Source organism: Marmota monax, unplaced genomic scaffold, assembly GCF_021218885.2.
Source record: "Marmota monax isolate L192 unplaced genomic scaffold, Marmota_monax_Labrador192_F-V1.1 WCK01_AAM20220418_F8-fsc00040, whole genome shotgun sequence".
NCBI classification, from domain to species: Eukaryota; Metazoa; Chordata; class Mammalia; order Rodentia; family Sciuridae; genus Marmota; species Marmota monax.
In genome coordinates, this window is record NW_026692782.1 from 2,508,737 (window position 1) to 2,531,810 (window position 23,074).

Genomic DNA, 23,074 nt, shown 5'->3' on the forward strand with positions numbered 1-23,074 from the left:
TACTGTGTGACTTCTTTAGCTTTCCTGGGACACTTGCTTTTGGAATACTGAGCTACCATATATGAAATCCAACTATCCTGAGGCTACCATGCTGGAAAAAACACAGAGAGAAAGCAAGACATGTATATTCCGGGAGCCTAGAAGTTCTAGTACCAGTTGTCTGAATCTTCTCAGCCCAGGGGCTAGACATATGAATAAAGTCTGAGATGATATGTCTGATAACAATTGTACAAAACATAAGCAAAAAATGCCCAGATGAGCTCTTCCCAAATCAAGAACAAACCAGGTAGTTATCTTAAGATGCCAAAGTTTGGGGTAATTTGCTAAACAGTAACAAATAATAAACTTAATAATCTGCTTAAGGAATTACTTTTTTCCCTATTTAAAACTAAACCTCAAAGATGTGCTTTTTCAGCCTTCATTTATGAAACAATAACCTTCATATAAAAATTTAATTTCTTATTCCACATATAAGTTTTGAACATGCCAAGATTAGATCACCTCATATTAGCACTTACCTTTATACCAAAAGTGAATACTGTCATTATGATTTTAAATATGAGTGCTAAGCATAACTGCCATATAGCTGAATAGACTCCGACGCCTGCTGGACGATCAGGAATATCATCAACAATTTTACTGGCATTCATGTCATTTCTGTAGTCACAGAGAGAAGAGGATTCCAAGGGACCACAGTCTGTAAAAAGCTCCTTAATCAGCTCACTGGTGTTGAGCCTTGTGTATGGATTGGGGAAGGCTATCACAGCAGTAATGGCTGCAACAATAATGACTTCTAGAACAGGGTACTTTCCAAACTTGGTGGATTTGCGTCGACGACACCAGGCAATATTTGCCCTAATAAAAAAAGCTCCCCAAAGCCCTCCAAATACCCCTAGCAGAATAAAAGGAAACAGTTCAAAAAGGTACCATGGTGTATGATATTCCACATAAAAAAGGACCAGACGGCTGTTACCAAATGGATTGATGGATCTCAAAACAAATGCAGCCACTAAAGCAGCAAAAAATGATCTCCATAAAGTTTTGAGAGGAAAATAATAGCTAACCTAAAAAAAAAGAAAGAAAAATTAATATTATCATCTTAAAAGATGCTTCTGATATTTTATAACTTGAATGGGAAGTATCTCTGTAAGTTTTAATGCAGCTAACTCTAAACTTTGTTGCAGCTACAGTTTACATGTTTTACACCAATAAAAAATGTTTTATCTTTAGCTACCTTATTACATCATTTATAAGAACTGATGATAAATGTCTAATAATTATTTCATATACCTAGCATTGTTTTATTTTTAAATTGAATGTCACATTCAATTTTATCATGGTAGTTAAAATTATATGTAACATCAATAGCTCATAAACATATATTTGATTTGCCTCTTCTACATTAAAAAAAAAAGAATAAAAACTAGAAGAAAAAATGAAATTCAAAAACACCCCTGGCTGCTGGCCACATTTTGTAAAAGGAAAGTTTTAAAATTAATAATAATACATATATGTAATTCCACTGAAGCAACAGAAATTATTTCCTTAAACATTAATAACTGTTTAAGAAATAATCACAAGAAAAACTTGAAAAGCTAATTTAGGAACTGATTTTAAATTATAAAATAAGAATATGGATTACACTTTAGCTAAGAATAGGTTGTTCTAAATGTCTTCTATTAAGTCAAATTCACATTTTCTTAATTTTAACTATTTCAACAAAGTAAAGTTCAACTTTAAAAAATGACTAATATTTATAAATGAATAGGTTTAAGATGCTTTTCTCTAGACATGGAACTTGCCTAAAAGTGATGTAGTATATTACTTTTAATGCAAGAATTAGTAAAAACATTCAATTTTTTTGCAGAGGGTGTGGAGGATTGTGGTCCAGAATAAAACTCAGAGGCACTTGACCACTGAGCCATATCCCCAGCCCTATTTTGTATTTTAGAGACAGGGTCTCACTGAGTTGCTTGGCACCTCGCTTTTGCTGAGGCTGGTTTTGAATTTGTGATCTTCCTGTCTCATCTTCCCAAGCTGCTGGGATTATAGGTGTGTGCCTCTGCACCTAGCAAGAACTAGTGAAAACTTTCTAAAAATAAATCTGAAAACTTAAAAAAGAAACTCTTTATCTATTATGTCAGGTATAAAACTGAAATGTGGGGACCAGGGGGAGGGAGGATAGGAGTGAAAGGGAATTACTAGATAAACAATAAATCACACTATTACATACAATTAAAATTTACCAATAAGAAATTGTTTTGATTTGAAGTGTGTGATAAGATATATTTGTAATGGTAATAACATATAATTTTTATGCTTACACTTTTGTACCTACCTCTTCCAGGCTAAAAAGAACTCCTCCAATTGGTGCACCAAAAGCTACAGAAACACCTGCAGCTGAGGCAGCTGATAGCACCTAGAAAGAGGATGTGGCTTATTGCTTATTCCCTTATAAATTCAAATATTGCCAAATAAAAATTCCTATTACCTGAATTTCCCAAATGCTGCTTCTGCATTTAACTCACATGTCCTCCTCCCCAAGCAAAGGGCAAGTATTCATTTCTTCTAAAAAGATTTTTTTCTCTTCTGCTTTAATTGAAAGTTCATTCATATATTCACTACTCAGTTAAAAACATTTGGACCAGAAATACCAATGTGAGTATGTTGTAAGAAAGAGAAGGCAATGAACACAGACAACTTTTAATATATATGGCTGTGTGGATAAGAGGAAAGAGCAGTAAATGGAATGGGGGGGGGGCAATTCTTTCTTTACTTTTAAATAGGATATAATTTCTCCAGATTTGAGAGTTAGATGCTTCACCATTAGTAACTACTCTATTCTAAATCCTGGCAAGATATCAAGGGAACTTAAAACCGATTAAATAGTTTCCCTATATTTTTACTACCCTAAGTCCCCTGAACATCCTGCTATCCTCAATGTAGAGTCTCATTCTGAAAGCACAAACAGCTTAGTCAAGAGTCTCTCTAGCCAGAACCCAAAGAATAAAGTTAAAGGAAGAGAACAATCCACACACATTCTTCTGGAAGCCCTGTCCAACTGACTTACTGGTCCATCAGTTGATTATTCCCTGGTCCATCAACTGATCAAGTAAAGAAACAATTGCAAATATATTTTTGGGAGGGCATTTATTTGTAATTATTCTTCTAGGAAGTCTTTATTTATTTCACCACTGTAATACAGGAAAGAAAAGCAACCTAAAACATTTCCTCAAATAATTAATTGTTTCATTTTTGGAAGGGAAATTAGAAAATTAAGTTGTAAATGGTCAAGAGCACAAACTGCACAGTCAAGCTGCTAGGCTAAACATTCTTTTGTTGCAAATACTGACTACATAACGATGGGTAAGTAACTTAACCTCCATGAGCCTCAGTTTTCTTTTCTCTAAAATGAGGATACAATAACATTACATAACTCATAAGGATTAAGTGAGTAAGGTATGTAGAATAGTATGTAGCACCTTGTAAGTACTTAATAAAATTTTGATAAATTATAAATGAGCAAATATTTGCTTCAATTAAAGGGTATCTGGCTTTAGAATGTAGAATCTACTTATTTAGGAGAAGAAAGAGAGCAAATTTAGCTTCCATGTTTTTTTCTACTTAATAGGACTATAGGCAACACATTAATTATTCTGATTCTACATTTAAGAATTTTACAATTAAGCTAATACCCAATGTATCTATAACTTACGTTTTAATCTGTAGGAGGTGTCAAAGAGCATTTAATTGAAAAATGTCAGGGAAGTAGGTATAGGAAGAAAGCCAAAATATAGAGTCTTAATACTTGCAACTAATAAGAGAATTTTTACTATGTATAAGACATCATATATACCTAATTACCACAGTGTTGACATTAAAATATAGGTGAATTAATTCAATTCAAACAATATATTCCAATAAATACATATTTGTATAACTTATAATGACTAAAAATCTTACCAAAAAATGTGTTCTGTCAACATATAACAGAAAGTAAAGGAATAAAATTGGGGAGGCAAATGCTACAGCTGCATCTTAGCCCCTAAGTTGATACACTGTAATATAGTTGGGTTTTGTTTTGTTTTAAAAATATATACCCACACAATTATAGTGGTAGCATAGTAGTTAAAAGCATAGTCTTCAGAATCAGATAAAAATTAATTTAATCCACATTCTACCACTAACTATGTGGTCATGAATAAGTCAGTTGGCTATTTTAGGCCTTCATTTCCTAATTTATAGAAAAGGAAAACAGTGCTATGTTACTAGAATTAGTGTGAAATTAAATTTTAAAATGCAAGTAAATTATTTGCTACAGCATCATATATACAATAAGTAATCAATAATGCTAGCAATTTTTGTTATATAGTAAACTATATATTTTACTATATATTATTTAATAATTCACAATCATTATTTAGAGATGGAATATTATGCTTTTATAAGTGTTCCATTTTTGGAATATCCACTATTAATGCAAGAATGATATTTTAGTGCTGATATTAGAAAGTACTATAATTATTTCAATTAAAGAACTAAATAGCCTGATAAAGTATTCTACTATTTTTGTTACACTACAAAAAACACCAGAATGAGGCTGGTGCTATAATTCAGTAGCAGAGTTCTTCCCTTGTATGCATAATGCCCTGGGTTTGAGAATCTCTAGCATCACCAAAAAATATTAAAAAAAAAAAAAAAAAAAAAAAACACCCAGCAGGATGAAAAGGTCTGTGCTAAAGCCAGAGGCACCCGAGTTTTCAGTATTTGATGACATGTTTTAAAAAAAAAAAAATCATGCCTTAAGAAATTAGAAAATTGGGAATGGAACCACCATTTGACCCAGCTATCCCTCTCTTTGGTCTATAACCAAAGGACTTAAAAACAGCAAACTACAGGAAAACAGTCACATCAATGTTTATGGCAGCACAATTCCCAATAGCTAAATTGTGGAACCAACCTAGATGCCTTTCAATAGATAAATGGATAAAAAATATGTGCCATATATACACAATGGATTATTACTCAGCAATAAAAGAGAATAAAATCATGGCATTTGCAGGTCAATGTATGCAGTTGGAGAATATAATACTAACTGAAGTTAGCCAATCCCAAAAAACCAAATGCTGAATGTTTTCTTTGATATAAGGAAGCTGATTCATAGTGGGATAGGGAGAGGGAGCATGGGAGGAATAGACGAACTCTAGATAGGGCAGAGGGGTGGGAGGGGAAGGGAGGGGGCATAGGGTAATTAATGATGGTTGAATGTGATGATCATTATTATCCAAAGTACATGTATGAAGACACGAATTGATGTGAGTATACTACGTATACAACCAGAGATTTGAAAAATTGAGCTCTATATATGTAATAAGAATTGTAATGCATCCCGCTTATATATATAAATAAAAATTAATTAATTTTAAAAAAAGAACTTTAATTGGATTATTACAGGGGACTGGGAGGGAGGCAGGAAAGGATGTAAGGGAGGAGGGTAGACATGATCAATGCACAATATACACATGCATGGAAACATCATAGTGAAATCCACGAATCTGTACATTAATATGTGCTAATAAAAAAAAGCTAAGGAAAGAACAACAACAACAAAACAACTCTTAAGATCTCTGTCCCATGATCCCTTACACCAATGGTTAATGTTCACCAATCATGGAGGAGCTGCAGTATAGTAGTGGGCTCTAGAGCTAGCTACCTGTATAGCTGCTGGGCTCCCATATTTAACTCAATACTAGAACGATGAAAGGTGAAGCAATGCAAGTGGCTCACTCAGGTCTTATAGAACACTTTATAATAACTTCTAAACGAGTATACAAGAAATCATTAGAATAACTGGCCTCAGGTGAATTTAATTTTAATATCTAAAGAAATGGGGAAAATGGAATACTAAAAGTAATCAAACTCTGTACACAATAAAAAAGGATGATTCTGAAAGATAAAATTAAAAAAAAAAAAAAAATCTCTGTCCCACCTAGAGCTACAGATTTGCATTTGGGAGGACTAGGTTTTAAAGCCACTAACCAAAGTCTCAGGAGCCCACTTTTCTTCCAGAAAATACCCAGAAAAAAGAGACATGAGGGAAAGTCTATAGTTTGAAGGCCTGCTGGAAGACCTTATGCTGTTCCAAAGAAATGGTAAAGGAAATTGCCTGAAAACAGCTGAATAAAGAAAATTTCTCACATCCCCTTTAAGTGGAGGGGATTTTGGCAAGGGTAAGATCTGACCCTGCAAAGGACATCCAGTTTCATTGTCCTTTTCAGTGGTTCTTCAGTATTTAATCCTTACCTCCAATCCCCTCACAAAAATGATCTGAGCCCCCATACACACAAATAAAAAAATAAAATGAATTTCTGATTTAAACTTTGGGAAGTCCTCAAGGTCTTCAGAATTTCCCCACTGGGTTAGAAAGTTTTCTACATATAACACACCACTTCCAATGACATTAGACACTGACTGACCCCAAAAGAAAACAAAGCAATTGAGTTTGCCCAACCCTAGAGATGTTAAGAAATGTTGAGAAATAAGAGTTAAAGCAATGTTATGTTTGGAAAAACTTCCAAAGAGGTTGGGCGTAAGGCACAGTGAAAACAACTAAGAAAGATCTCTGTGTAATTTAACCAAAACCCAGTGAATACTAGCTGGTCTATAAAGCATTCTAAAACACAGGAGTGACTAAGTAGCAGTAGAGTGGATTCTAAAAAGATGTTAGATAGTCAGAAAAAGGAAAATAAGCACAAACTAATCTCAAAAATTTTAATCTAAAAAAAATTGATCCCAACACAGTAAAATATGATCTTCACATTAGGAAATTCCCAACTGATATCAAGTCTACAAAATAGATATTTTTTTGTCAAATAATTACAGAAAACATTTACCTCCCGTTTTTTAGCTTCATTTGTGCTATACTTTGGAAAGAGGTAGGAAAAGATATTTCCGCAGCAACAGGCCACATGTACCAGAGGACCTTCTTTTCCTAAACTCAAACCTGATGCCACAGCCAGTACTAAAGTGATGGTTTTAATCATTAAAGTCCATTTTCCCAAGTAACCTCTAATGATGAATCCACTCAAAATCGTTTTAATCTACAAAGAAAAGTAAAAGCAGTTTAATTTCCTTTAAGAAACAGGAGAATATAACTAATCAAAAATATTCTCATTTTACTCACAAAACCTAGGAAAATTTGAACAATTATGGAACAATACACAATTAATTTTTCAAAAAGTATATTATGTGTATGATAAATCTACCTTGTATTCTTATTCTCTACTCAAATAAAGTTAAAAGATAACCCTACCCCATGAAAAAAATAAAAATTATAAGCCATGTTAAAGAAAATACAGATCTTAAGTACAAAGGTATAATGAAAAAAACAAAAAATAGCAAATTTGAATATTTCTGTTGTAGAAATAAACAACATATTTAGATACTTAGGACTTTCCACCAAAAATAAAGTTATTATGCCTTTTCAGAGTACTTCAATTATGTGAAATGTATTTCATTATATACAAGAAGGAGCAATGAACACTTCTAACTACCACATGATGCAGTTCCTTATTAAATACATTCTTAATTAATTATCCTTTTAAAATCACCATAATTTAGTCTTTAAAAAATACACTAGAAAAAGCGGATGTGGAAAAATTAAAAAGGGAAAGAAATGAGTTCAAGCCTAAATCTAATTCGCCTTTAAATTACTGTTGGCTGGGGCTGGGGTTTAGCGGTAGCGCACTTGCCTGGCATGTGTGAGGCACTGGGTTCGTTTCTCAGCACCATATATGAATAAATAAAATAAAGGTCTATCAACAACTAAAAACACATTTTTTAAAAAAGATGATTAAAATAAATAAATTACTGTTGATGAAAGTTAAACCCTGTAACTTTGTAACTCAATGGTAGAGAGAGCCCTTGTCTACATGTACAGGCCCTGGCTTCAATATCCAATAATGCAAAAAAATAAAACAAAACCCCCGAATTTCTACTATTGACCTATTTTAATCAAATGTTTTCTCAAAGCATAAAATAGCCAAACTTTGCCACGCGCAGTGGCGCACGCCTGTAGTCCCAGCAGCTCAGGTGCTGAGACAGGAGGATCATGAGTTCAAAGCCAGCCTCAGCAAAAGCAAGGTGCTAAACAACCTGTTTAACATTCTGAGACCCTGATCCTAAATAAAATACAAAATAGGGCTGGGATATTTGGCTCAATGGTCAAGTGCCCCTGAGTTCAATCCCTGGTACTAAAAAATAAATAAATAAATAAAGCCAGATTGAAGAATCGTTAACTTATTTTTTTTTTTAAAGCTTCAAACATGGGTTTTTGTTGTTATTATTGTTGTTTGTAGTTATAGATGGATACAATATCTTTATTTTATTTATATGAGGTGCTGAGGATTGAACCCAGTACCTTACACATGCCAGGCATCCACTCTTCCACTGAGCCCTAACTTATTTAATTTAATGAACCCCAGTCCCTAACTTATTTAATGAACAGATAGTTTTAAAAAAGTAAATTAATGTATTCAAGTCAAGGTCATAACAGAAAAGTATCATCTATCAAAGAACCTTAGACCACAAAATATTTTTGCAGTTTCTCGATGTTTGACCAAGTTTCTTGATAATCTGCTTAATCATGTGCTAAATTAGTGGTGAGAGGAAGGAAAAACCATCAACCTCTACAGTAAATGAGGAAATGATTATGGGGAAGTAGTTCTTGAATGATGTCTACAATTAACTTACACTTTTCAAACATTTCTTCATACTAATACAACAATAACAAAATCCCACCCCCAAACTGCTTTCATTAAGTGCAAAAGAATCATGACAATTACTGCCTAATGATAGTATTACATGGCTTACCTCTGGAATTCCAGAGCCACAGGCATATGGAGCAAATACCTTTACCAGGGAAACTGCAAGAAAGGCAAAACTCAAGGCCCAGAAGATGTACATTATGTAATTCATGATGTAAGAACCAGGACCCTAAAAAGCAAAAATAGTGCAAGAGTATGAAATTAACTTTCACTGCAACCTCTAATGCTTGCGACATAAGGAACCCGAGTAAAACATTTTTATTTTTTTTAATTTTTGAGACACTATGTTACCCAGGCTGGCCTTGAACTTCTGAGCTCAATGATTCTAATGCCTCAGTTTCCTAAGCATCTGGGACTGCAGGCACGTGCTACTGTGCGAAAATGGGTAAATCTTTTAGAAATCTCCTGGTTTATTTTCACAGTAATACAAAACTTTATATTAAAAAATATTTAGGCATAATCTAAAAAATAGTTCTTATATATATTAAGTAGCCTTAATCCCATTAATCTTTTTCTTGATCCCTAGGTATTGTTACCAAGACATCTAAGTTATACTTTAACTTCTACCTACCCATAAACAAATATTTGGAAATAGCTGGTAGAGACAAAACTGAATTGTCACTCAAGGTTACATTCTGTTCCAATTTTCTTAAAACATTATTAAATTGAATTCAATCAAGTCAGGCAAAAATCAGCATTCAATTTATATCTTACCAGCAAATATATTCTTTTTAGCTCTGAAGTGCAACTGTAACAAAAATTTTAAATTCCATCTGTATGTGAATATATTTAATATATGATACGCTAAGTTCCAGAATGTTCTTCATTACAAAACATAAAAGTAGTAAAATAAAAATTTAATACTGTAATGTCTCTCACTCTCACACACACACACACACACACACACACACACACACACAAAATCTCTGAATTTCTTCAATCTCTGAATTTCTACTTGGCTTATCTTACTGATTTTTAAAAATAATTTACACTTTCATAATTCCCAATTCCCAATCTTAGTGATGTAATGTGTCAAATCATTTTTAATAACTCCATATTAACTTTCCACAGATTGTATTGCAATGATTTATCCCTTCTACTACAACTCACAATAAATAAATCTGTACCATACTCCAGGTAGTTTGTTAAATGATACAAAAGCTGCTTAGAGCAATCCTTAGTTTTTTCCTGCTGTAATATATTCTTGTATTTTCCATTCTACTCTATTACATAATTTTTCTTTTGGATGAATGCAGGTTACAATCATCCAATATGTGATTAATTCTATAATTTCACTGTATCAATGATTAACTCATCTTGAGCAAAGCAAAACTTACCTCTGCTTGACCTATGATTAATTCTGCCCATGTTTTCCACTGTGGACATTTATCCCTCTCTTCAAATGTTGTTTCATTAGATCCCCAACAACACTGTTCATGGTTATACCACAATGCACTAAGGCAAATGCCCTCTTTTAGATCAGTCATCCAATCAGCAGCAATGTCTATCAATCCAGCCAATGCCCCTGTAAAAACATGTTGGAGATGGTCAAAAAAACATATCCATATTTTGGGGAGCTAAGATCTATCTAGTTCAGAGATTAATAGAAAATAGGAGATTTCCTATAAATAATAGTTTCACTAAGGAACATGATTTTAAGATTTTCAAATTTTATATATAAATGCACATCTATTATTTTAAAAAACTATAATACTATTCTTTAAAATAAAATTGTTACTCTTTGAATAAAACTCAATTGCATCATTCAAATTAATTATAATTACAAAAAAGTTCTAATATTCAAATACCTTTAAAAGAAAGCTGCTTGGCAGGAGATTCATATATCTGGCTATTGAAGCAAATGTTTTAACTATCCAGTTTCAATCCAAAACTTCATTAACAAATAATGTCAATCTCATTAAAACTTAATGTCCATTAGAAATAATTAGTGAAATTCATTCATGAATTACTGTGACAGATTAACAATTTTTTCTTAAATAATAGAAAACTATATGTATCGAGATTATTTTACTGACAGAATATAAAAATACACAAATTCATGGTCAAATCTGGGTCATTCTTATCATATAAAAAGATCAATTGGGTCATACACACAGAAGTCACAAAATTTTTGTGCATGCCAATTAGTATTGTTAATACTTCTCTCTGTTTTCCACAAAAACTTTAATTTTTCATGTTTTCTGGACACAATCTTCCATGATGGAAACTGAAAATAATTAAAAGTTCTTAATTTTTTTTACTTAACTGTTATTTCCTAACATTTCTCACCTAGGACTTTGTGGCCATGCATACAGCATGGTAATTAAAGGGTCAGTCTCTTGAGCTAAACTGCTGGAATTCATACAATGGCTGAGCCACTTTTTGACCATATGATCTCAGCCACACTCCTTAATTTCTCTTGTGCTTCAGTTTCTTGATCTGTACCATAGTTATAATCACAGTAATTATGCCATTTTTAGAACACTGCATGACATATATAGCACTCAAAAAAATAATTATTAATTATGATGGTAAAATAAAAGATATCTTATTGATCATCTAGTTCATACCACTTATGTTACAGAGATGGAAACTGAACCCAGAAAGATCAATCATGTTGGATAGACCCTTTAAGTGACAGAACCAAGAAAAGACTAAAGTCTCTTGCCTCCTACTCTTTTAATATGAGAAATTTTTGAGGGAGAAAAACACATGCTTTTAAAAATCTAATAGTACCTGAAAAAAAATTTTTGAGGGAAAGAGGGGAGAACTATTTATAGTTCTGTTATTTTTTTTAAAAAGGACTACTTTAAAAATTTTCTTTACCTGATGCCAATCCTGTTAGTGTTACTACTAGCCATCCTGACCACGCATCATATAAACTTTTTGTCATTTCCCATGCTGATTCTTTCTTTTTGCTGTTGATCTGAAATTAGAAATGTTTATGCTTCATTTTTCAAACTCTGAATAGAAGATAGAATTCTAATATCTAGCAATTTTTCTCAGTTACCATAATCAGAACAGAACCTTCTAAACTAAATAAGGGGAAAGGTGAGTTTGGGGAAAAATCAGTATCAGAGAGTCATTATACCTGTAAGCCAGATGATAAGTATTTATCCAGCATTTTATAAGAACCTCAGATTTAAGTGCAATGGGACCATAAGCCACATAAAAATCTGACACAGACTGTTTTTAAATGAATCAAATTCAATTTTGGATCTATATTTGGTATAAACTTTATATTAGTGGAAGTGACTGGAAATGTCTATCATTCCCTGGTGCTAGAAGTTAACTGAATTATAACTGTCTAAAAGATAAGTATGTGATAGTAAATGCCCATAAATAAAACGTAGAAAAGGCACATGGATAAATAGACTCCTGAAACTTAGAGACCTATATACAAAGATGTGGCAAGCTCCAATCTCACTGGTAAGGCTCAGGGGCTCTTTCATCACAATGTTAAGGCAAAAGTGTCCTTCATTGAATATAGTATAGGCAGGTAGGAGATTAATAAGAAGGTAAGAGATTTTTCTGATCTCATTCTACTGAAACACAAGAAGGCAAGTCTTATCTCTCCCTGTAAGAATGCATATTTAAAGCTATCTCTAAAGAGTACTAAACTCTTCTGTCCAACTAGAGTTGTTGTTTTATATTCTCCACCTAGGATTACATAGTGCTCAACCATCCCATTGGAGGGCTTCAATGACCTGATTTATTTCAAGCCTATGGTCTACTTGGAGGCAGGTCATTTTTTAAATAATCACTAAATTTTATGTTGATTTTCCTCAATGAAATAACTATAATGTCTAATAAAATATTATTTTCAGGCTGAGTCAGACATTCTTCTTGTACCACTGCTTGCATACTACTATAGTCACTTAACAAACATTTGCTTGACAGCGTATACCAAACACAAAAAGATACTGTATGTGCAAGAATGTACCCTCATCACCACTTCTAACAAAAACATTTAATGTTTAGTAATATGTAATACAGTTGAATAAACTGTAAAATATCTATGTAATGAAAAGTACTTCAGCAATTAAAAAGGAGATAGAAGCAGTGAGATGAAGGACAAAGACAAGGTGGCTAGAATTATGCTATTTGTCTAAGAAAGATAATATAGGCACAAATGCTGGTATTTTTTAAATGAAAGGATAAACCATAAAATTAAAAATGTAAAACATTATTTATAAGGGGAAGAAGACAATTAAGTTAGAACAGAAAGAAACTAGACTTCTTTGACTATAATGTGTTTTATACATTTAGCTTGGAATCATGAGAATATTCTACATAACTGGTGTGTGTGGGTGTGTGTAGTGTGGTAAATTAAATGATTCTGTTTGTGATGTTGAGATTTTTGGCATGCTTTAAATGAGGCACAGATTTAAGAACTAGATATTAAGCCCTATAGTAATGATTTTAAATTAGAACAGTAGTATAAACTTAGGAGAAATAATGACCAACCCACAAGCAAACAGTACCCACTTTTGCCCAGACTGTCTCTATGTATCATTCTCCTTCAATGGGACTGAACTCCTTGGAGAAATGGCTGACTTTAGGTTTTCTGCTGAAATGTGTAAGATAAACTAATATAAAATAATGTTTTCCCAGAATACATCACACCTGAACTCAAGTCAGAGAACACAGACACCAACCAATATCAATTCACTCCCACTAGTCAAAAGTAGAACAACATGGCTGAGCATGGTGTCATAGACTGGTAATTCCAGCAACTAGGCAGGCTGAGGCAGGAGTATTACAAGTTCAGGGCCAACCTCAGCAACTTAGTGAGACACTGAGCAACTTATTGAGACCTTGTTTCAAAATAAAAAATTAAAAAAGGCCTGAGAATGTGGTTCCGTGATTAAGCAACTCAGGGTTCAATCCCCAGAACCAAAAATAAACAAAAAAAGGATTTTTTTTTTTTTAAAGTGGAACAGGGACCTCAACGAAAAGAGTAACTGTGATAATTATGACACATAAAATGTTTAAATTCATGAGTTCATGAAGATACAGAAACAAAAGCCAACAAGCAAACAAAAATCTCACTGGTCAATTTTCAAGATACTAAGGAACTACATTTTTCAAACTCTCTCTTTGCTGTACGATCTGTTCATCAGAGAATCTGAATAGTTGATGAGGGGAAGGTTCTCTTTATAGAAGTATTTAAACTAATAAATTTTTTTAAAAGACAATTTGATTACCACCTTTTTGTAAAATATTTAAACAGTAATATCTGATCAGATAATGTCAATAGCTTCAAAATAATCTGGAATAAGAGGGCTTTGAGTAAAATAAAAAGGTCAATGACAAAGAATCAAGTGCATGTATACACTGAGACATGTATTTTTAAAAATTTTTAAGATTTTTAAAAATTTAATGTTTTAAGAATAACTGTAAGAACATAAATGTCCTGAATTTCTCAGTTTTAAAAATTGCAAAATATTTGACTAGGAAAAGATGATTAGCTAGGACACATATTAGCTCCTTTATATATTGCTATGTTATTTGAAATGTTTTCAAGAACTATAGACTATTCAAACATCAGAGGAAAAGAGTTTGTTTTGGTTTCTTTTAGTATCCATTTTCCCTAAAAGTTTAAGAACATAGTGGCTTATATATGACACTGTCAGAGTGCCACACTTTAGAACACATTTAAACCCCAACCTGAATACTGACTCTGAATGTATACTCTCAGTACAATTGTACTTACCCCGTAATTACATATGTCAGGATTTATAGTGTGTCTGACTTAGGCACAAAGGATTAAAACAGAGGTTCTCAAAATGTGATCCACTAACAATCTTAAGAGTCCCTGAGACCTCTTTAAAGGGGTCTCCAAGATCAAAACTATTTTTATAATAATAGCAAAATTTTAGGTGCCTTTTTGATTTTTTTTACATGCTGACATTTTTATTGATAATGTAAAAAACAATTGCTGGTTCCTTAGCATGAATCAGGAAGTGTCACCTGTCACTTTCAATTTTCAAGCATCCCAGTAAAAAATAAATAAATGCCAATTTTGCTTTAAAAATATTAAGAAGTTACTATGTGTTATGTATTATATCTTGTGTGATCAAATAGCTGCATAAAGCATGTCTGCCACATACTGAATATGAAGCTACATTTCAAGGAGAAGCTCTTGTGTAATGTGAGCTGCAAAATAAGTTAGGTCTTATATGAAATGTCATTTTTACTCAAAAGAAACACTGACATCAAAATATGGTTTTTCAGATTTCTGAATCTACAGTATTTTTTCAATAAAGAACAAAGTAGGATAGGCATGGTGGTGTATACCTGTAATACCAACAACTGGGGAGGCTGAGGCAGGAAGATTACAAGTTCAAGCCAGCCTCAGCAACTCAGTGAAAGGCCCTAACAAATTAGCAAGACCCTGTTTCAAAATAAAAAATAAAAAGGACTGGTGATGTGGTTTAGTGTTAAGAGCCCCTGAGTGTTCAATTCTAGGTAACAACAACAAAAACAACAAAAATCAAGTAGTCCTGTCATTTCATTTCCAGTGATAAAATGTGCACACAAACATTAGAATTTAAAAAATTAGTATTGTGAAAATTAGTACTGTGAGCAGTACCAATATTAAAGACTTTTTTCTTAAGAGAACCATGGTGATATTATAAATTTAATATTAAAATCAGTGACTTTTTGATACAGTATTTTCATTGTTTAAGTGTCAACATTTGAAAGAGCTGCATAAGTTAATGTATCATTGTTTTCCAATGGTCACTATATGTTACAAAACTGTATATTCAAAATTCAAAGTTTAAAGTAAATCAATGTAGGACAAAGTTCACTAGTACAATTTCGGAGTACACATTACAACTAACCTTTTAGAAACTAGTACTTGTCACTTTGTATAGTATCAAAGAATACCCACAATAATCTTTTAAAGCCTATTAAAATACTTGTAGCTGGGGCTGGGGATGTGGCTCAAGCGGTAGTGCGCTCGCCTGGCATGCGTGCGGCCCGGGTTCGATCCTCAGCACCATATACAAAGATGTTGTGTCCGCCAAAAACTGAAAAATAAATATTAAAAAATTCTCTCTCTCTCTCCCTCCCTCTCTCACTCTATCTTTAAAAAAAAAAAAAAAATACTTGTAGCTTTTTCAACTACATTATCTGTGTGAGGTTGAATTTCTTTATATACTTCAATCAAAAGAACATACCACAATGTCTGAATGCAGCCAGGTGTAGTGGTACACATTTGTAACCCCAGTTACTTGGGAGGCTAAAGCATGAGGTTCTCAAGTTCAAGGCCAGCCTTGGCAATTTAGCAAGACCCCATTCAAAAAAAAAAAAAAAAAAGGACTGGGATCGTAGTTCAGTGGTAAAGTGCTCCTAGGTTCAACACCCAGTACTACAAGTAAAGATGATGATTATTGTTGAGAGCTACAGCCAAAGGGGCCCTAGCAAACTTCCAGCTGTCAGCTGATGATTGGCTCACAGTGGCCCCAGCAAACTTCTAGCTGCCAACTGATTAGCTCCTCTGCGGTGATGCTCATTGGGTTGTTTCCCTGCCCTTTCAGACCACAGAGCTGCTCATTGGGGGCCTTTTTTTGGCTCCGCCCACCCGACCCAGCCAATCGGCCTCAAAAGCAGGAGGAGTGGGGGAGGTGGAGAGGCTTGTGGGAAGCCAGTGGTGGCAGTTGGGCTCTGAAGGTTTTCCTGAAGAGCTGTGTGGTTTGGCCTGTGTGTTCTAAAAATAAAGTTTCTTTTGACAAGTGGCTCCTGAATTGTGCCCAGCCAGACTGCGGCAGATTATGATGATGATAATGATATAATAAAATTTGAATGCAAAAGCAGATATAACAATCAGGCAGTCTTTTATTAAGCCAGTCAATACTGGGAGTTATAAAAATGTAGTATAAGAACTCAGTAAATATCTCTTATTTTGGAAAATATAGTTATTTTTATGAAATTCCATTTATGTTTACAAGCAACGGGTCTTGTTACTATTATTTTTTAATGAATTAGTGAATATTTTAAAAATTTCTCAGTTTTATATCTATTAATATAACATATTTTAAAAGTTCTTTGAGGGTTCTCAACACTTGTTAAAGTTTAAAAGAAATCTGAGACCAAAACATTTAAGAATCACTGGCTTAGAATATTGATGTAATATATATTTCCTCACATATGTCCTGAAGGTAAATATTGTCTAATGAATCTCAGAAGCTATACTTTTTATAAACAACATAATATAAAACAATTTCACATTTCGTACACATGTATACCTTTATATGAAAGCTTATAACTAATTGGTATAAAGTTATTTTCATTTACAAGTAAATTTCAGATACCAAAATTAGAAAGAGGCTTTGGAGATTTGGAATATTTTTCAAAAGAGATTGTCTTCTCTTTTTTAAAAAATATATTTTATATTTTTAAATATAAACAATATACCAATAAGCCACAACTGCAAATAAAAAGGATCTATATATTGTACTATACTTTAAAGTCAAATTTTTTAAAAATATATTTATTTATTTTTATGTGGTGCTGAGGATCGAACCCAGTGCCTCACACACCCAGTGCCTCACGTGTGCGAGGAAAGCACTCTACCGCTGAGCTATAACCCCAGTTCCATAAAGTCAAATTGGTTTTGATTAGTAATTTGTTATGACACACAAAAAGCCTTAATTAGGATCCAATTTGAGAAATATTCAGTACTGGCAAAAGGAACAAAAGAAAACTGCAAAACCCCATAAAATGACTTCCCATATCTTCTTTTTTTCATAGTAAGAGTTTCACAACTCTTCAGCTTGCTGAGTTGCTTAAGGCCAAAAATCATGCTGACTTCCTAATCTTAAGTGTGGCTTGATCTACCCCCCAACTCCTGTGCTGTGCTTTTCCCTTTCCTTCCTATTTTGTCTTCCAATTCTATTTCTTTGTTTTTGAGCTACCTCAAATCCTGTCTGGAAAGATATGAAACATAAACAAACTGAAAAAAAGCAAATACACACAGAAACAGAAAACAGCATTTATCAGATATACACTTAAATTTATTTTAAAGTATAACATAGATTTGGTGGCTGAAGATCACTGGCAGCAATGCATTATTAAATGATTAATTATGCAATATATTTTTTAAACTTACCCGTCTGTGCCTTTCTCTGTCTTTACATTTCTCTCGCACCCAATCAATAGTATGGAAATCATCATATGTACCAACACCCGGAATTGGTTCATCCAGAAGATCCAGTAAATGTGTAGAACTATTAATGCTGCCTCCATTTGTCATTGTATAATGAGTTCCTACAGAGCAGGAAAGAAAAAATGAATATGTTTTATAAAAGATAACAGGGAGTTTTGTAACTTTCTTATCAGTTCATAGATAAATCATATAGAAATAATATCACTTGAAATAATTTCAATAAAAGAGGAAATGTTCAGAAAAATTACCCAAAACTTAGAAATAAGGCAAAAAGATTCATGTCCTTTCACAGCCATATCGTAATTATCAATCAGCAGCCTGCCTAATTGTCATCTGGTGTTCTGGAGAAGAGAATTTTAGATGTCTTAAGGGATAGACTATAGTTAGAAAATGCCTTGTAAAAGACTAATGAATTGAAAGTGATGATTTTCATCTGGTAAAATGCAAATGGATTCTGTCCAATAGGGGAAAAAAACTCCTTGGAGTTGTAGTGTTTTTTGGGGTTTTTTTTTTTTTGTGTGTGTGTGTGTGTGCATGCCTTGTAAGAAATTTCTTTCATTCACTGACTACCATTTTTAGTTTCACACACCCTCCTTTGAATCAGCTTTGTTATAATGCTAGTTCCTTTACTAGAGGCAAATAAAACTATAGTGAACATGTGTTCCCTATATATTTTATATGAGTATGATGAATGTAAGGAAGGTTCTAGGACAGACATTAAAAGGTACTCCAACAAAAAGAAATATAGGTTGAGATGTAATTCAGTGTTAGGATCATGGGATGGATCCACAGCACTGCAATAAATAAATAAATTAACAAATGGGAGAGAGGGATTGGGGGGGAACAGATGGCTTTTAAATATGAAAATAAGTTCAATCTAACACATAAAAAGAAAATCAAATACACTATATCATTTTTTAACCATGAGACTGGTAAAAAATAAAAAGAAAGTGTATGAATGCATGGAATCAGCAAAGTTATGAAGAGGCCTTTAGTAATTTAAACATAACTAGTCACAAAATTGGTAATTTAAGTATAAACTGTTAGAAACCCTTTGAGAAGGGAAAAGCTACCCAAATTTAATATACACAGATAGCAAACTCACTCCTATAAAATTTTCCCACAGTTATACTCACAAAATTCTTAAATAAATCCATAAATTATGCATGGTATGGGTAGAATATTGTACTATGCACTATAAATGGAAAAAATACATTAATGTTAAATTGCTTATAATCTGATACAGAGGTCAGCCAGGACTCTGGGAATAAATATGTTAGGTTCTAAAGTCCACATAGTTGCAACTACTCAACTCTACAATGGAAACACAAAAGATATCAGAAATATGTCAATGAGTATGTATGAATGTGTTCCAATAAAATGTTTTTGAAGGGTAAGATGGGACATATGGGCTATAGTTTGTCAACCCCTGATCTAAAATTTATACAGCACAAACCAAACTCAACTGAAGACATTTATTAATTATTTATATAAACGGCACTCTTCTACTTAGCTTGACAGATACAAAGATACTGGGCAAAAGTCCTTATTTTAAGGCATAATCCAATTTATAAAGTTCCAATATTGAAGCATTATAAAACAAATTTTAATCTTATTACTTATATTTATTTTGTTATTAAAAATAGGGGATACTATAGTATCTCAAACTAAGTGGGATTAATTTAAGAAAATGTCCTAAAGAATATGAATTTTAAATGGTAATATGAAGTTATTAGGCTTTGGTTTCACTATGAGAATTATAAATATACATTTTAAGTTAGATACTTTTATTCCTATTTCTGAAAAGAAGAAACAAATGATGTGAATATGGTCTATAAGAGATAGTTAAATATTACTGTTAGAAAAAGAATTTGAAGATAAAAACAGGGTAAGAAATATTATAATTCAAGAGTGAAAATTATTGGATTTGACTGTAAAAAAAAGATGGATATGATCATTTGTAGAGGCAATTAGAAAGTGCTTATCAAAACACAAGATTCCTACTTCTAGGAATTGATTAAACAAGTGCACAAAGACTTAACATTTCACTGAAAGTGAATACTGTACTAGTAAACTTAAATGTGTATTTGCTTTTATCTAACAGTGTTCTCTCTTATCTCCCTATTTAACACATTTGAATGTTTGCCTTGGGAAGGTGTAAGACTTCTAAAAGGAAAAGAGTATATTGATTTCAGTGTTCTGGCAGAAGTACTCCAGGAATAAATAATTTACCAATCTTGGCTAAAGGTTTAAAGGCCCAATCCCTGCACTGCAATGCCCATGTTCGTTACATAAAACATACATTCAAACCTATACTTAAAGCTTAAAACTCTTCCCCACCTCTATCCCATCCTGATTTCATTCAATAATTTTTACTTTGTAAAAGCCATTTTAAAGGCTATAAATTTTCTTAAGCAAAAGCAATTGGAAAATAAATATAATAGGAAGACTCGTAATATACCAACAAATATCTGTTTTCCATATGATAATATGGAACTTAAAAATATTTTTGGAAGAAAGAGTCAAGAGCCTTTTATAGTTTTCTGTTAGGATATAAAGTATTTCTGCAGTATTCTGGTCAAAATATGCATAAACTCAATCTTATAAGGAAAAAAACGGGTATGCCCAAACTGAAGAAAATTCTACAAAATAAGTGGCTGGTAGTCTTCAAAAATTGGTCAAAGTTAAGAAAGATAAAGAATAACTGAGGAACAGTTCTAGATTAAAGACTAAAAGAGACATGACAAGTAACTGTAACAGTGTTCCAGAATTAGATCCTGGAAAAAGACATGTCTTTCCTTTCAAACGAAAGGACATGGTGGTACAACAGAAATATTGGAAAAATTCTATAGATCAAATACACTCAATTTTCTGACTTTGAAAACTGTTTGATGGCTATCTACAAGAGATTTTTCTTCCTTGAGGAAATATACACTTAAATATTTTAAGGTAAACGTGTATTATCTTTTTATTTTACTCTTTACATTATTCTGAAAAAATAATGTAGTGAAAAAATACATAGCTGTAGATGCACTATTATCTATATAAAATGCTATATGTTATATATGGTAGCATATAATACTGAAAGAAAGAACAAAAGAGAATAAACAAATGTGGTAAAATGTTAACATTTTGGAATCAGGGTGAAGGACACCTGAAAACACTATTATTTTTCAGTCCTTGTAAGTCTGAAAATGCCTTTATTTTTTCAATGTTGAGGATTGTCCATGCTTAACAAATGCTCTACTATTGAACTATATTCCCAACCCTGAAATTACTTTCTTAAAAGGACTCTCACGAAATGTTCTGCAAATTTCAACATTTCTCAAACTTCTGATCTTTTTAGTTTTCCATGCAAAAACTAAAAACTTCTATACTCCTCAATACATAGCCACAATACATGGCCAAATTATACACAAATGTTAAAATAAGCAAAGTTTTTGGGAAGGGGGTGGTACCAGGGATTGAACTCAGGGGCACTCAACCACTGCGCCATATCCCCTGACCTATTTTGTATTTTACTTAAAGACAGGGTCTCACTGAGTTACTTAGCACCTTACTTTTGCTGAGGCTGGCTTTAAACTCAAACCCTCCTGCCTCAGCCTCCCAAGGTGCTGAAAATAAGTAACAGTTTAAGATACAAATTACCCAACTTAACTTCTCAACTTCAATATGCATGAAGCATATCTTTTAGGTAGTCCATATGCACAAATTGAAATTCTCTCTCATGTAACATGCACCTTTCCTTCTTTCCTAAAACAATATTCCAAGATTTGGTTAATTAGGAAATGATATGGCTTTACTAAAACTGATACATGGAAGGGAGCTTTGGCAAGAGGTCTTCAAGAGAATACACAGGTTTTGAGATCACTGCTTCCCTGATGATGGCTTTCTTTGTCCTCAGTAAAAGCTCTTCTTACAGTTGAATTTTATTAACATAAATGACAGGATTTGCAGGGGATTGCCCATTTTTTGATACATATATAGCTCGAACTTACTTACCTGTGACGACATTAATGGAGGATGTAGTAGAATACCTTTTGGAAATAAAGATTAAAGGTTCCTTAGCCCACAGTATTTCCTGATTCTGTCCACATCCCCCAACCAATTCAGTCCAAGACACCCACTATCATAGGTAAAGTTCAATGCAGGCTATAGAGAACAAGATTTAATATTATCATTTCCACATTTCAAATTAAGGCCTCTGAAACCCATACAAAAGACAAAAATCGTCAAAGCAAATATACTTTTGAGTTGTAGGAGATGGGTTTCTGGTTTTCAAAAGGCTTTAAGTAAAAGGCTTAAAGTTTCTAAAATAAATCAGATGAAGAAACAATTTTATGCAACTACATAAGGTCTGCTGGGGAGGGAAAGAGAGAAAATCGAGTAAACAAGAGAGATACAATCATTTAACTGGGAAATTGGCTTCAGTCTTCTACATTTTCCATAAGTAAAATACATGAGACCACAATATATTATTAGCTGCAGTTGTTTATAAATTGTTTTATTTTTTCCACTCATTTTTTTTTTTTTTTTGGTACTGGGGATTGAACAGAAGGGTGCTTTACCACTGAACTACATCCCTTTATCTATTTTAAGTTGTTGATGATCTCCTTAACTCACTGAGGCTAGCCTTGAACTTGTTATCCTCCCCCTTCATCCTCCTGAGTCCCTGGGATTACAGGTGTGCGCCACTATGCCATGCTTCATTAAATGCACATGCACATCATTTTTTGTGATTTCAAATTACTATATTCAATTGTTTTGACACACTATAATTTACTAAACAAATCTTTAGGATTAGTATGTCATTACAAACAATACCTGAAATGTTTGTATCTGCTTAGTCATCCTCTTTTTAAAAAATGTTTATGCATTTGCCATCTACAATTTTTTTGGTATACCTTTATTTATTTATTTATATGTGGTGCTGAGGATCAAATCTAGCGCCTCACACATGCTAAGCGAGCGCTCTACTGCTGAGCCACAACTCCAGCCCCTAGTCATCCTCTTTTCCAATTCATGTTGAACATATTAAGTCTTTTTGCAGTTGTTCTTAATAGTTTTTACCAAC

At 32.9% G+C, this 23,074-nt stretch overlaps 1 protein-coding gene across 6 annotated transcripts in view; it reads right to left on the bottom strand.

Annotated features, from left to right (window-relative positions):
• The window catches only part of Clcn3 (chloride voltage-gated channel 3), an 81,252-nt gene that overhangs the window by 18,813 nt on the left and 39,365 nt on the right, over positions 1-23,074 (bottom strand). For 5 of the 6 annotated variants that reach the window (XM_046447735.2, XM_046447737.2, XM_046447736.2 and 2 more), the window contains 7 exons: positions 17,944-18,101; positions 11,652-11,751; positions 10,163-10,350; positions 8,872-8,994; positions 6,894-7,100; positions 2,339-2,419; positions 519-1,064 (listed from right to left, as the gene is read on the bottom strand). In XM_046447735.2, coding sequence (XP_046303691.1) covers positions 519-1,064; positions 2,339-2,419; positions 6,894-7,100; positions 8,872-8,994; positions 10,163-10,350; positions 11,652-11,751; positions 17,944-18,101 — 1,403 coding nt within the window. Of the gene's footprint in view, positions 1-518; positions 1,065-2,338; positions 2,420-6,893; positions 7,101-8,871; positions 8,995-10,162; positions 10,351-11,651; positions 11,752-17,943; positions 18,102-23,074 lie in introns of those variants that run through there. The other variant, XM_046447739.2, reaches the window with a different exon arrangement.